Source organism: Hemitrygon akajei, chromosome 18 (assembly GCF_048418815.1).
Source record: "Hemitrygon akajei chromosome 18, sHemAka1.3, whole genome shotgun sequence".
Lineage (NCBI taxonomy): Eukaryota > Metazoa > Chordata > Chondrichthyes > Myliobatiformes > Dasyatidae > Hemitrygon > Hemitrygon akajei.
In genome coordinates, this window is record NC_133141.1 from 35,475,191 (window position 1) to 35,488,867 (window position 13,677).

At 42.5% G+C, this 13,677-nt stretch overlaps 1 protein-coding gene across 1 annotated transcript; it reads left to right on the plus strand.

The window, feature by feature from the left end:
- Nucleotides 1-362: 362 nt before the first annotated feature.
- LOC140741311 (G-protein coupled receptor 182-like) lies at nt 363-13,452 on the plus strand. The gene is made up of 4 exons (XM_073071385.1): nt 363-418; nt 1,104-1,157; nt 3,283-3,402; nt 10,842-13,452. Exon 4 carries the CDS (start codon nt 10,849-10,851, stop codon nt 11,869-11,871), a length of 1,023 nt encoding a protein of 340 aa, XP_072927486.1. The 5' UTR covers nt 363-418; nt 1,104-1,157; nt 3,283-3,402; nt 10,842-10,848; the 3' UTR covers nt 11,872-13,452.
- The last annotated feature ends 225 nt before the right edge of the window (nt 13,453-13,677 follow it).

The window sequence follows — 13,677 nt, forward strand, 5'->3', positions numbered from 1 at the left end:
GAAGTCACAGACACACACTGGGGCACAATTCTACAGCTTCATGTTGAAAATATTCTCATTCATCGCCCCTCCTATTTTACTTCCAGAATAAAATGCCCTTCTCTGCTAATTTAGTCAATGGCTTGGTACACTGCACCTTCAGCCAGTTGTTAGCAATTTGCCTCATTTGGGCAAGTAAAGATGCTGACCTTTCAAAGCAAAAGCCAAACAAAACATTCATTATCTCAGAACACCTTATGGCCACTTGAGCTTAGCTTATGTTTAGCTCCAATGGTTTCCTGTTTACCACAAGATCACCCCTCAGATTCCTTCCTCCCTGCTTCAAAACTCAATAAATATCGGACCTCACAACCATTTGCAAAGATTACTTCTGTGTTGGAGCAACTCACATAGCAGATTGAAAGGAAAACTTATTCAGGTCAGTGACAACTCTATACCACATTACTTTGAAAAGTGAGCAATGTGACATTTCAAGGTTGTAATGAGTAAAAAGTCTATCAATTTAGTTATATTTTGTTTTAGTTAAGAACTGTACATTAATCTACACTGATCTCAAAAACTGAGCAATCAAGGCTCAGCTTTGATAGAATTATCTGATTTGAAGGAAAGATGAAGCAAAGAGCAATTGTGAAGGGCCATTAACCTGAAGCATTAACTATGTTTCTCATACGCCAGAGTTGTAGCTTCACCTGTTGAGTCTTTCCAACATTTTCTGCTTTTTTCCATATTCCCGACATAGTTTAAAGATCATATTTAATACAGACAGTCGTTTACATCACAGACTATTTTAAGAAATGAACCATTATACAGAGGGAGCAGTCCTTTTGCTGATAGAGGGGTGGGTGCATCAGTTGGTGGTATCTTGCTGGAGGTAGTGGAAATTATATAGTATGATCAACTGATTGTGGAAGCTGGTGGAGGGAAAGGTAAGAACAAGAGGAACCCTGTTTTTGCTCTTTTTGAGGGGATGGGGGCTGGTCATAGCAGAAATAGTGGAAATCTTTTTCTACTCTGATGAAAGGAAAATATGTCAAAAAAAGAGGGATGATTGTTTCTGCAAGAAATGGACTTGCCCTTTTATCTCTTCCCTTCCTTTTGTCCAGGAACCAAACAGTCCTTCCAGGTGAAGCTGTGATTTACAGTCATTCAGCACAGAAGTAAGTCCATACTTCAAATGTCACTCCACTCTTCAAGAACGAGTAGAGACAGAAGAAAGGAAACTATAGGTCAGTTAGTCTGACTCAGTGATTGGGAGATGTTGGAGTCGATTATTAAGGATGAGGTCTCAGGGTACTTGGAAGCACTTGTAGTCAGCATGGTTTCCTTAGGGAAAATCTTGCCTGACAAATCTGTTGGAACTCATTGAAGAAATAACAAGCAGGATAGACAAAGGAGAATGGATTGATGCTGTGAATTTGGATTTTCAGAAGGCCTTTGTCAAGGTGCCACACACGAGGCCGCTTAACAAGCTATGAGCCCATGGTATTACAGGAAAGATTCTAGCATGGATAAAGTGGTGGCTGATTGGCAGAAGGCAAAGAGTGGGAATAAAGGGAGCCTTTTCTAGTTGGCTGCCGGTGACTAGTGGTGTTGGGACGACTTCTTTTTACATTATATGTCAATGACTTGGATAACAGAATTGATGTCTTTGTGGCAGAGTTTGCAGATAATTGGTGGAGGGGCAGACAGTTCTGAGGAAGTGGAGAAGCTACAGAAGGACCTAGGCAGATTAGGAGAACGGGCAAAGAAATGGCAGATGGAATACAGTGTCAGGAAATGTATGGTCATGCACTTTGGTAAGAGGAATAAAAAGGGTAGACTATTTACTAAATGGAGAGAAAATACAAAAAATTAAGGAAGGATATGCTGACGATGGAGAAGGTTTAAAGGAGGTTCATGAAAATGAATCCGGGATTGAAAGGCTTGTCATATGAGGAATGTTTGATGGCTTTGGGCCACTTCTCACTGGAATTCAGAAGAATGAGGGGTGACCTCATTGAAACCTATCAAATATTGAAAGGTCGTGATAAAATGGATATGGAGATGTTTCCTATGATGGGGGAGTCTAAGACCAGAGGATACAGCCTCAGAATAGAGGGCTGTCCTTTTAGAATGGAGAGGAGGAAGAATTTCTTCAGCCAGAGGGTGGTGAATCTGTGGAATTCATTGCCACAGGTGGCTGTGGAGACCAAGTCATTGGGTATGTTTCAGGCAGAGTTAGATAGATTCTTGATTAATCAGGGCATGAAGGGTTATGGGGAGAAGGTAGGATTTTGGGGCTGAGAGGGAAAACAGATCAGCCATGACAAAATGGCGGAGCAGACTCAATGGGCCACATGGCCTAATTATGCTCCTATATTTTATGGTCTTATGATCTTATACAGCCAACAATGTTTCTACTATAATAACCTGTTTGGTGCTGAAATAAAAGACCCAGATGGTGTCGTGGTTTTTCGTGCTTTTCAAATGACCAGGAGACGCAGAAAATTCTTCAAGAAGGGTTAAACTTTAATTTGCAAATCAAAGCTGAGACAGTCATTGAGCTAGTCGCTGAATGCCTCCCGATTTTCGGACCCAGCCGCTTTTTAAAGCAAACCTGGTTTAGCTGCATTAACATATCCAAGCGGTGCATATCACAGTACATCCGTTACTATTTACTATATAGTTTTAATTACACAGCAGACAACTTGTCTCCTACATAGCTTTAGTTACACAGCCGACATGTTCAAAGCAAAATATCCCTGAGCTACTTTTCATTAACACATATTGTCTCTACATTCAATTGGATACCTGATTAGCATATATTAACACATCATTGTCTTTTAGCATTTCACACAGTTTTGGTTACACAGCAACTTCACAGCTGGCGCGCTCCCAGCCACCTCTCCCTAGCATATACCAACACACCATAGTTTTTAGCATTAAGTTTTATACTCCATAAAGTTTTATACTCCAATATATCCCCCCTTTGAGACCCCTCCGGGTCTCACACTCACACGGAGAGAAGACTAAGAGTCTGCGCACAAAAGCCCCAATGAGCTCAAGCACTTATTCCCAAATTCCGGGTTAAACTAAAATTTCCTGCGCCGAGACCTCGAAGTATTCTCTCCCTGTTACCCTGGGCCATTGAGCCAAAAACCTGTCCCTTAGTACCTGAGACAGGGAAAAAGACTCAAAAGCCCTTACAATCTACTCCCACACTGTCGTTTTGCTCCTGTGCATCCTGCAGGTGTTGTAGGCTGTAACGATACATTTTCGGTGTTTCTGTCTCCACTACGCTAGCTTCAGCAATCGTCACGAGCATCGGAAACTGTTTGGTTGCAGCACGCACTACAAGAGATTTGAGACAAGGAAGAAAACAGCACAGCACAAGCGCACAGCTCAACAATACAATACTGACAGGTATTGCTATTTTAGTCATCCATGCTCCCCATCCTCCGAGTCTACTTTCCAACCAATCAAAGAACTGATGTCCGAACCCTGCATTCTGTTTGACCTCCGTCCGCAGATTCTTTAACTTATCCATTGCTCTGGTGAAAGACCCTTCTGGGCTAGTATTGTTCGGTATGAAAGTGCAGCATTGTTCTCCAAACATTACACACACACCCCCTTTCTCTGCCAAAAGCCAATCCAGTACCTGTCTGTGTTGCCACGCCACCCTGCTAGTCGCATCCAGCTGTTGCCCTAAGGCCTCCAGTGCATCATCGGTGTAGTTGATGAACCTCTGTTGATTGTAGTATATATAGTTTATCCATTCAACAGTTTTGCTTACCCCAATCACAGGTATGATAGCTTCCCAGTGAGCATCTCGTGCGGTGTCAGGCATGTTATTCGATTAGTTTGCATGCGGTAACTCATCAATGCTAACGGTAAAGCATCGACTCAATTAAGTTTAGTATCTGCACAAATTTTGTTTAATTTGGCTTTCAGGGTTTCATTAATTCTCTCCACCATGCCCTGCGACTGAGGGTGGTATACACATCCAAACCTCTACTTTATCCTCAGCGCCTGTAGTACCAGTTTGACCACTTTCTGGATAAAAGCTGAACCATTGTCTGAACTAACTTCTGTAGGTATTCCAAACCTGGGGATTACTTCATTTGTCAGGAATTTTACCATTGTCTTTATCATGTCTACGTAATCGATCACTAAATGTTCAAATGGTCCTTTAGGTACAGGAATGTGGCCTATTGGGGTTGTAATTCCCTTCCGAACATTATTTTGTGCGCATACCTCGCACTGTGATAAGACGAAGTCCACTGAAGCCTGTAAATAAAGGTGACCTTATTTCCCTTATCACTTCCCCCCTTGCACAATGGTCCATCCCATGCGCTTCTGAAATCAGAATCGTCAGTAGAGGGGTGGGCGCTACCAACAAACCGTCTTCCGTGCTCCACAAGCCTTCCGGGTTCTGCTTGGCCCCCCTTTTTCTCCACATTGTCTGTTCTGCCAAAGTTGCCTTACCTTGTATTTCAATTAGGTCCTCCACGTCAGGTTCTGGAGTTAGGCTTACCTGGGGGGCAATGACGGCTGACGTACATCCAGACGCTTTTCTAGCTGCCTCGTCTGCAGCTTGATTTCCCTTTGTTATTACATCGTTTTCCTTTTTATGTGCCTGGCATTTTACTATAGCCAATGCTTTAGGTTTCATTATGGCTTTTATTAAATCTAGAATTTGCTGACAATGTTGTATGGGATCTCCGCTACTTTTTTTTAAAAACCTCTCTGCGTCCACACTGCCCCGAACAAATGGCATACTCCGTGAGCATATGCTGAATCAGCGAATGCCATCGTCTTCCCTACACAATCATGGGGTTCTCCTTCATAGTCTAAAGGGATAAAATCGGCTATATTACTGGTAGTGCATCTTTGTATAGTTATGTCAGGAAATGTCAATAGCATCTGATACGCTGTTATCCTGGCTGGCGTCAGCACAAATTTCCCTTTTTCCAGCAGTTCTGCTACTTTGTGGTGCTGACTGCAATTCCTGCTTAATAGTGCTGAAAGCTATCTCCGCCTCTCCATTCCACTGTAAGCCGTTCTTTAAATTAGTATGTCCTGCTTCTTTCATTATCTTTCTCAAAGGTGCCACAATCTCAGCATATTCTCCTATCCAATCTGAGCTGTACCCTGCCATTCCCAAAAATGTCATCATCTGCCCTACAGTCTGGGGTTTTGGGGCCTTAGCTATTGCCTCAATCTGATCTGGTGCTATTGCCTTCACTCCCTTGGATATTACCCTGCCTAAGTACTCCACTTGCTGCATGCAGAATTGCAGTTTCTTTTTGGATACTTTATGTCCTCCGTGCGCTAGCTTCTCTAACAGAGTTGTAGTGTCCTGCTTACATTGTTCCTCGCTGTGGGAGCAAATCAACAGGTCATTCACATATTGTAACAATGTACTTTCCAATGGCATGCCCTCTAGGTCTGCCTTCAATACCTGATTAAAAATGTGTGGTGAATGTTCAACTCCTTGCGGCATTCTGGTATAGGTATACTGGGCGCCTCTGTAGGTAAATGCAAACAAATACTGACATTGCTCAGCCAGAGGAATGCTGAAGAAAGCCGAACACGAATCAATCACTGAAAGGTAACTTGCTTCTGGTGGGAGGGTATTTGGTCTCCTGGGTGGAATTGCTCCCCTTTTCAGCTTTATTTCCACCGGACTAGCTGTTTTTATTTTCCCTACGTCCGCGTCATGCTGTGACCACAGAATAGACGGCAACTCATCTGACCCCTTATCTTTCTGCTGGCCTCTTTCCTTTCCCAGCACGGGCATGTGTGGTTGGGGAGTTATTTCGACCTCTCTCACTGTCCCTACCATATCTACACTTACCATTATTTTAATACAATTGTTGTCTTCTGATATCCACACCTCTGGCGTGATTTTCCTCCACACTGTTACGGTTTCAGCACTCTTAACTAAAGGTCCTAAGTCTTTAGACTGATATCCCTTATTTATCAACAACGTTACGTGGGGCGCAGCCTCCGGTATCCTGTACCATTTTTCTAAAAAGGTGTTCCACTTAACTTGTAAAGCTGCCCCTTGCTTTCCAATTATCACAGCCTCCCCTTCCAGGTGCTGCTGGGTACATACCTCTAGGCGCCATCTCTCCTCTAACTCCCTGTTCTGAGTCTCATCAAAAATCACTGTACAATGTAGCTCAGATTTGGGCATTACAGCCCTGGGTAATACAGCCTGCACGCCCTTTTTCCATTTTTCCCAGGTTTCCTGAATCTGATCTGCGATGTCTCCTATCCAAAAGGCATTAGCCTTCTTGTCTTCTTGCACTATCAATTGAGCCCCTGCTCTTTTCACACTCAGCCCATTTCTGGTGCATTCTAATTTTAATTCCAGTTTCAACAAGGCATCTCTGCCTAACTGTTATGCCGTTGGCCCCCTCCTTTGTGAAAATCGCAAGAACTCTAGTTAAGGGGGGTCAACTGACCCAAGAGAGAGAGACGTGCGAAAGACCACGTTCTCCCAAGAAGCAGAATAAAAGTGACTTTGACTATTGTCTCATGGAGACCACCTGAAAAGCCCTCGGGCAAAGTGGGCTGGTTGAGAGAGAGATCGCATTACCTGCAACTTGATTGACACCTGCGATCCCGTGAAGAAGTATAAAGGCGGGTCTGAGGGGAGGACCCTCAGATGCACCAAGGAAACACACGAAGGAGAAACGCTAGAAATCCTGCGACAGCGTTTTAATAGCTACAGCCGGTGGTGGGGTTCGTGTGCGTCCTTCCCTTGCCTGGGATTGGCGACTTCACCACGGAAGACGGCCTAGCTACAGGGGAAGCCACAGATGAGAGTCCATTCCCCCAACGAGACTTCCGACTACCTCCTACAGGTTGGAAAAGCTGTCGGGTAAATGCTTCATGTTCTCTGTCTTTCTAACTAAAAGTGCACCAACGCGACACTTCCGCCGGCAACTAAGTGAAACTGCCGTGATCTAAAAGACTTTTAGATATCCAGTGAACGATATAAAATCTACATTACCCCTAGACGACGATCGAGCTTGTGTTTTGAATGATTATTATTACACCGGTGTTTTAGATTGAGTTTTGATGATCTGAATGTTTTGTATTAACCATACGTTTGTGCCCTTGTTGAATAAAACGGTTGAAAATAGTAGCATCCGACTCAGCTGACCCATCTATCTTTGCTGGTAAGTTACCTGGTTACGGGGTTTTCGTAACAAGAACAAATTAATCGGAGTTCCTTTAAGTACTAGCACCGGCAAAACAATTTCTTTACTTCCCATTCTCAACCGCACTGGAGCCATGCACTGTGTTAACTGTGTTTTCCCGAGAACCCTACCGTCTTAATAAACTTTCCTGACATGGGAAGGTGAAGGGCATACTGTGGCTGGCTGATTACATTCCCAGCACAATCTCCCTACCTCTCTTTCTCACTGTCTTCTCACTGGTCTCCTTTGCCCATAGCTCCTCTGTCCCCCTCCTTGGGACTTCCAGTCCTGTCTGGGCTGTTTGAATTTAGTTTGTTCCTGATAGAACATTTGTGGGGATGCTCCCTCAAAGTTAATTATTGGCATGGGGTTTTCCAGCCCTTGTCTTACAGTATGATTGGTCCCTCCATATAGCAGTGTTTTGTCCAGTTCGATGGCTGTACTCGAACCGGTGGTTGTTGGCAGCATCTTTTTATTTTTCTCTCTTTCCTTCTTTTTGAGTTCTTCGAGCTGCATTTGTGTTAACTTTCTTTGCACCTCTTCCTGCTGCTCAGCCAACCTTTGTTTGTCTTTCCGGTATTTCTCAACGGCATGGACTACGTGGTCTCTAAATTCTTGTGGGGTCTTTGACGTTAGCCCAACCACCTCCTCCAGTTTGGATTTTACTTGTGGCGGCATTGCATCCAAAATGCTATGTCAGAACAGTGAGGTCATAAATACGCTGTTCTCCACCTCTTGCTCAGTCTCCAGTCTCCACCTTTTCAACTGGTTTTCTACGTAGGCTGCTGGGTTTTCAGTGTCTCCCAGTGGATCCCCTTTTAAGGCTTTGGGGTCCACTTTGGGTGGATAAAGCTTTCTGAGGGCCTGCCATACCCTCTGCCTCACTCTGTCAAACCCGTCTCCATCAGTTCTTGGGTCGTTCGAGTTTACTATGCCAGCCATTTCCATTAGTTCGTTAAATTTGGAGGTTCCCATCAACCTTATCAACAGTGCCTTCAAATCTCCCATAGCCAATAATCATCCTGCTGTTTCTTCCTCAAAGGCTCTAATCCATTTCCCTGCTCCTTCATGTAAATTGGGCAGAGTGTTTTTCAGCCCTTCTAGGTCCTGGGATCCCCAAGGGATATACTGCACTTGTCCTGATCCTTTAACTAACAACGGCATCATTCTTCCTCCTCCTTCCCACCTGCCCTGGCTTTCCTCCTCCCCTGACTCCCCATCTGTCTCAGGGTATGTCTTTACTGCCTCCCACACAAATGTCTCCGGGGTTCTGCTCTTCCCTCGATCTCCCTGTGGAGTCCTTCCTTTCTGTCTTGATTCAATACCTAGTTGGCCCCTTGAATATTTTTCACATCTCTCCTGGTAATCCCATTTTTGTAACTTATGTGACTCTCTCTCTACTTCCGCGAGCCGCTCCCCTACTGCCTCCTTCTGTCCTTCTAGGCTTCTGCCCCCTACCTCTTCCCCATAAATTCTAGCATCCTCTCTCTCTCCACTTAACTCTTGCTCCTCCAATGAGCCACTCTCTTTTCTAGTCTGTTTATTTCTATGGTATAACCAATACTCCTCATACTCCTTTTCCTCTCTCAAGTATTTCCTCTGTTCAATCTGTTCTTGCATTTCTCTCTGTACCTGTTCTATCTTTATCTTTTCTGCCTGTATCTCCTGCCATATCGCCGCTTTTTCCTTCTCATATTGTTTTTTCTCCTCCTCATTATCCCAAACCTGTACTTCTCCCTGCATGTTTACTGTTCCCGTTAGCAGGGGGCACTGCTTAGGGGTTCCTTCCTCATTATAGGGAGGGGGTTTTTCTGTTTCTTTCGCATCCGGGTACGGAGCTGAAGCCAGCCTCTCACTGTACCTTCCTCTCTCTCTCTCTCTCTCTCTCTCTCTCTCTCTCTAACAGGCTGTTTCTCCAGGACCTCTGTATCTTTCTCACTTGCAATCAATATTCTACCTGTCCTCCTCAGCCTTTCTCCCTCCCTTCTAAAGAGTTTTAGCACTTCCATTTCTTGTTCTCTTTTTTGCTTCCTTTTCTTAGATTTATCTTTTGATTTGTACTTTTTAGTTAGTTCCTCCATTTCTTCGCACAAACTTACATCAAATGTTCCTTCTTTTGGCCACTTTGTGACCAGGTTTTTGGTTCTTTTTTCCCATTTTTCTGAAGTTTTTGTGATCTCATTTTGAAAAACTGGGAATTTTTTGCTCAGAATCTCTACTGCTGTTCCTTTACCTGTCATGTTATTCTCTCTTGTTAATGTATTTCAGAGATTCACAGGTTGTTTACTGGATAATATTATTTACTCTAATTCTACACCTATTCTAACACCTTGCCCGAGCAGACCCTTCTCCTCTTAAGGCGGTAACCGCGAGGACTTTTTCTTAATGTATTAACTTATTTGTACTTACCCTCACTGCAGTGTTCTTGAGCAATCCTCTGAGCCTCCTCCGTTAACCCCCAATTCTGCCAGATTCTTTGGACCGGAGAGACCCTTTGGCAGCGGTTCCACACTTCCGAGACTCCAAGACCTCCTCAAAGCCAACAGAATTCTTAGTCCAAATTGTCGCAAAAAGCGCTTTCCTTTTGTTTTGGGTGCACCCTTAATTCTGTTAGCCTTGTGGGGGTCCCTAGAGGACTGGGAAGTGTTCCCAATCTGCCGTTTCCCTTCCGCGGGTCTCTATCCGGTCCTGTTCGTGACGCCAATTATGTCGTGGTTTTTCGTGCTTTTCAAATGACCAGGAGACGCAGAAAATTCTTCAAGAAGGGTTAAACTTTAATTTGCAAATCAAAGTTGAGACAGTCATTGAGCTAGTCGCTGAATGCCTCCCGATTTTCGGACCCAGCCGCTTTTTAAAGCAAACCTGGTTTAGCTGCATTAACATATCCAAGCGGTGCATATCACAGTACATCCGTTACTATTTACTATATAGTTTTAATTACACAGCAGACAACTTGTCTCCTACATAGCTTTAGTTACACAGCCGACATGTTCAAAGCAAAATATCCCTGAGCTACTTTTCATTAACACATATTGTCTCTACATTCAATTGGATACCTGATTAGCATATATTGACACATCATTGTCTTTTAGCATTTCACACAGTTTTGGTTACACAGCAACTTCACAGCTGGCGCGCTCCCAGCCACCTCTCCCTAGCATATACCAACACACCATAGTTTTTAGCATTAAGTTTTATACTCCATAATATTTTATACTCCAATAATGGAAGGCTGAGTTGCCTTTACCTGCTGAGTTGTGTGGCACGGTCTGGGACAGTTGTAAAGGGAGATCAAAGAACATTAGCAATCCTTCACATAGTTATAATGGGAATCTGAAATTCCCCTCAAAAATGGGTTGCTCTTGAATGTTCACCAGGGGACTATACAATTTAATTACTCATTTTGCCTTTGGAAGTGGTGTTCATTTGGGGACAAGTAGTAATTGGCAGAGCCTTGTTAAAAGAAAAAGTAGTTTCTGAAGATAACTTAATCATACATTAGTGAAGGAATCTCTCCGTACTTAATTCTGCTAGTGTTCTGTACTGTACTTAAAACAGGATAGTAGCAGAGCAAAGGGCTGAGCCATTTTCTGTGGCTGTGAATGGATACTTTATTCAATCTAATTCTAATAATGGTTCTCATATCCGCAGGTCCCTGATGGAGGAGTTAACTGTGATCATACCTAGTGACATCGCGTACAATGACAGCAACGATCATTGCCTTGGTGACGAATGTTCCTGCTCCATCAATGTGGATTATGACATACTGGACAGTTCATTAATAATTATATACATATTATTTTTTATAGCAGGTCTGGTAGAGAACACCTTTGTCCTTTGGATAAACTGGAAGATAAAAAAGGCCAAGAAAGCAAGCTACTTTTATGTTTTTAATTTAGCCGTTGCTGACATGGGTGCAGTTTTAACCATCCCATTCAGGGTGATGGAGATCTCACACAATTACCAATGGCTCTTGGGCAACTTTCTGTGTAAACTTGATGCCTTCCTGTATTGTGTTAATCTGTACAGCAGCTCTTTTTTCTTAACCTATATGACCACTGAGAGATTCTTCTCACTGCGATACCCAGATCAAGCTCTAGGATCAAGGGATCGACGCATGCGCTGGCTGGTGTGTGTGTGTTTGTGGACTCTTGCTGTGGTATTATCCATACCACATTATTTCCTTTATGACATTTCTGAATCTTGGCATACAATCTGCTTCGTAGATGGTATCACCTCTTGGAATATTGCAAATTTTTTTGTCACATTTTGTGGGTTTGTTATCCCCTTCCCCATCATCATCGTGAGTAATATCTTGACTACAAAAGCCTCCAAAGCCTCCCATGACACAGAAAGTATTCGGCTCAGTAAATTAATATCTGTTTATATCATAGTGTTTATGTTGTGTTGGTCACCTTTTTACATAACCACATTCATTTCTGCAGTGGATTGGTCGACAAACTGTAATATGGCGACTGTAATTTCATTACTTCATGATTTGGGCAAGTGCTTCACCTTTTCTCACTGCATCGTGAATCCCATCTTCTACAACTTTATGCAAAAACGTTTCATGTATCATTTAGAAACCAATGTTGTGAAATTCTTGCCCAAAAAATATGTCGAAGAAGTTGACCATGTTTCCATCTCTTCAGACACCGAACAAATTGTGGTTATTTCATGATTTAGCCCACTGAAAGATAAATGTAGTTCATTCAGAATTATTGTAATAGAGCATTTTCTTCTCTTGATTCCTGTTCAGTGTCTGGTGAAAAAGTTACAATCATCTAATGCCAGTAAGCATTAAATAATTATTTAAGATTGTCTTATTAAAAATGTAAAGCAGCACAGCTTGAAGGCTTACCAAAAGGAATGTCCAATTAAAAAAAAATCTAATTGTGATCCTTCATAGTAATATTAATTCACAGATATTTAAAGATGCCACTGCCAAACAAAATATTGATGGATCTCTTTTTAATTTGTTCATCCATGAATTTGCAGTGCAGTGCTCAGAACAGCTTCTCCCCAAACCACCAGCCCACAAAAGTCAAACTATAAGCACAAGTATCGAATTCTGGGGCTTTGTAGTTGGATTATTGTGGTTCATGGGTTGAAGACTGGCACCAATGCACTGAGCATCTAGCTGGAAGGATTCTGATCTTTCAACATGATTTCCCTTTTTGTGGATCCCCAGGGCTCCACACAACAGGAGAGAAAACCATATCGGTGCTCTTTCTGGCTACTTATGAACACCAAGTGGATGCAGCTCTTCTTTTGGCATTTTGGAACAGGAGGACATTGGGTAGGAATCAGAGGAGAAAAACAAGGAAAGTAAATACAAAATAACCCATTGATCATATTCTCTGGAAGTTTGAAGGCTGTGGTATGAGCACTATGCTTAGTATTTGAACACATAATCTAGGCTGGTTCTAGAAAAGTAATGGTTGGGCAGGACATCAATCTTAGAGAAGTCAAGAGTTTTGACTGGTGGCGATTCTAGTGTCCTGGTGAACACAATTCCCTCAACCTACACTATCTAAATACATTAACTGATTAGGATGCTGGCAACTGCATTTGTCTTCATGAGAAGTAATTGCACCTCCAATACGTATAGAAAACATTGAGAAATGTGATAATGGCGCCATTTAAATGCTTATCTTTCTTCTTGGCTTCAATTCTATCAGCCCTTATTAGCCATGTTGCAATTGATCTCAGCAACCTTAATGAGTTAAGGGGCGGCAACCTTAATGAGTTAAGGGGCGGCAACCTATTTACAGCTCATTATCACTGAGTGCAAACGCATAGATAAGCAAGCCCCGAGATTCTCCATGACATCTTGAGAAAGGTGTAATAAAGCACTCTCTGAGATCATTGTGAAAGCTCATACCTGACAAACAGGTACGTGAACAATTTCAGAATTATAATGTGCCAAATGCACCATGGGGGTGGGGTGGCAAGTGGCTCAGAATCTATACAATAAAGTATCGCCAATATCGAGCATAATCAATACAATAAAGTGTTGTGAATATCAAGACTACCGTGTGTTGTGAATTACGGTTCTTCTTTATTGAGGAAGTCTGTTTTCTCATTAATAATCAAAAGATTTATTTTCCACACTTGCTTAATTAAAACCTTTGTCAAATTTCAATAATAAAAACAGTTTTATAATTGCTGTTTATATGTCTCTTACATTATGTTTGCTAAACTCCTTCTCTGATCTGTATATTCTTTATTTGAAAATCAATAAAAAGATTGAAAAATGAAATGCAATGACATTTCAATCTCTTCCATCACATTACACAAACGCTCACTAACTACCCACAGAATCAAGGTAAGAGATAAAAACATTCTAAGCTCCCAATGAGTCCAAATACCAGTCCAAGTATGAGTCCAAATACCAGTGTTACGCCTGTGCCCCAACTCTGAGGGGCCGAAGGGTACAAAGTAGCCCCCTCCTTTTTGAGAATCGCAAGATTGCTATTAATTCAGG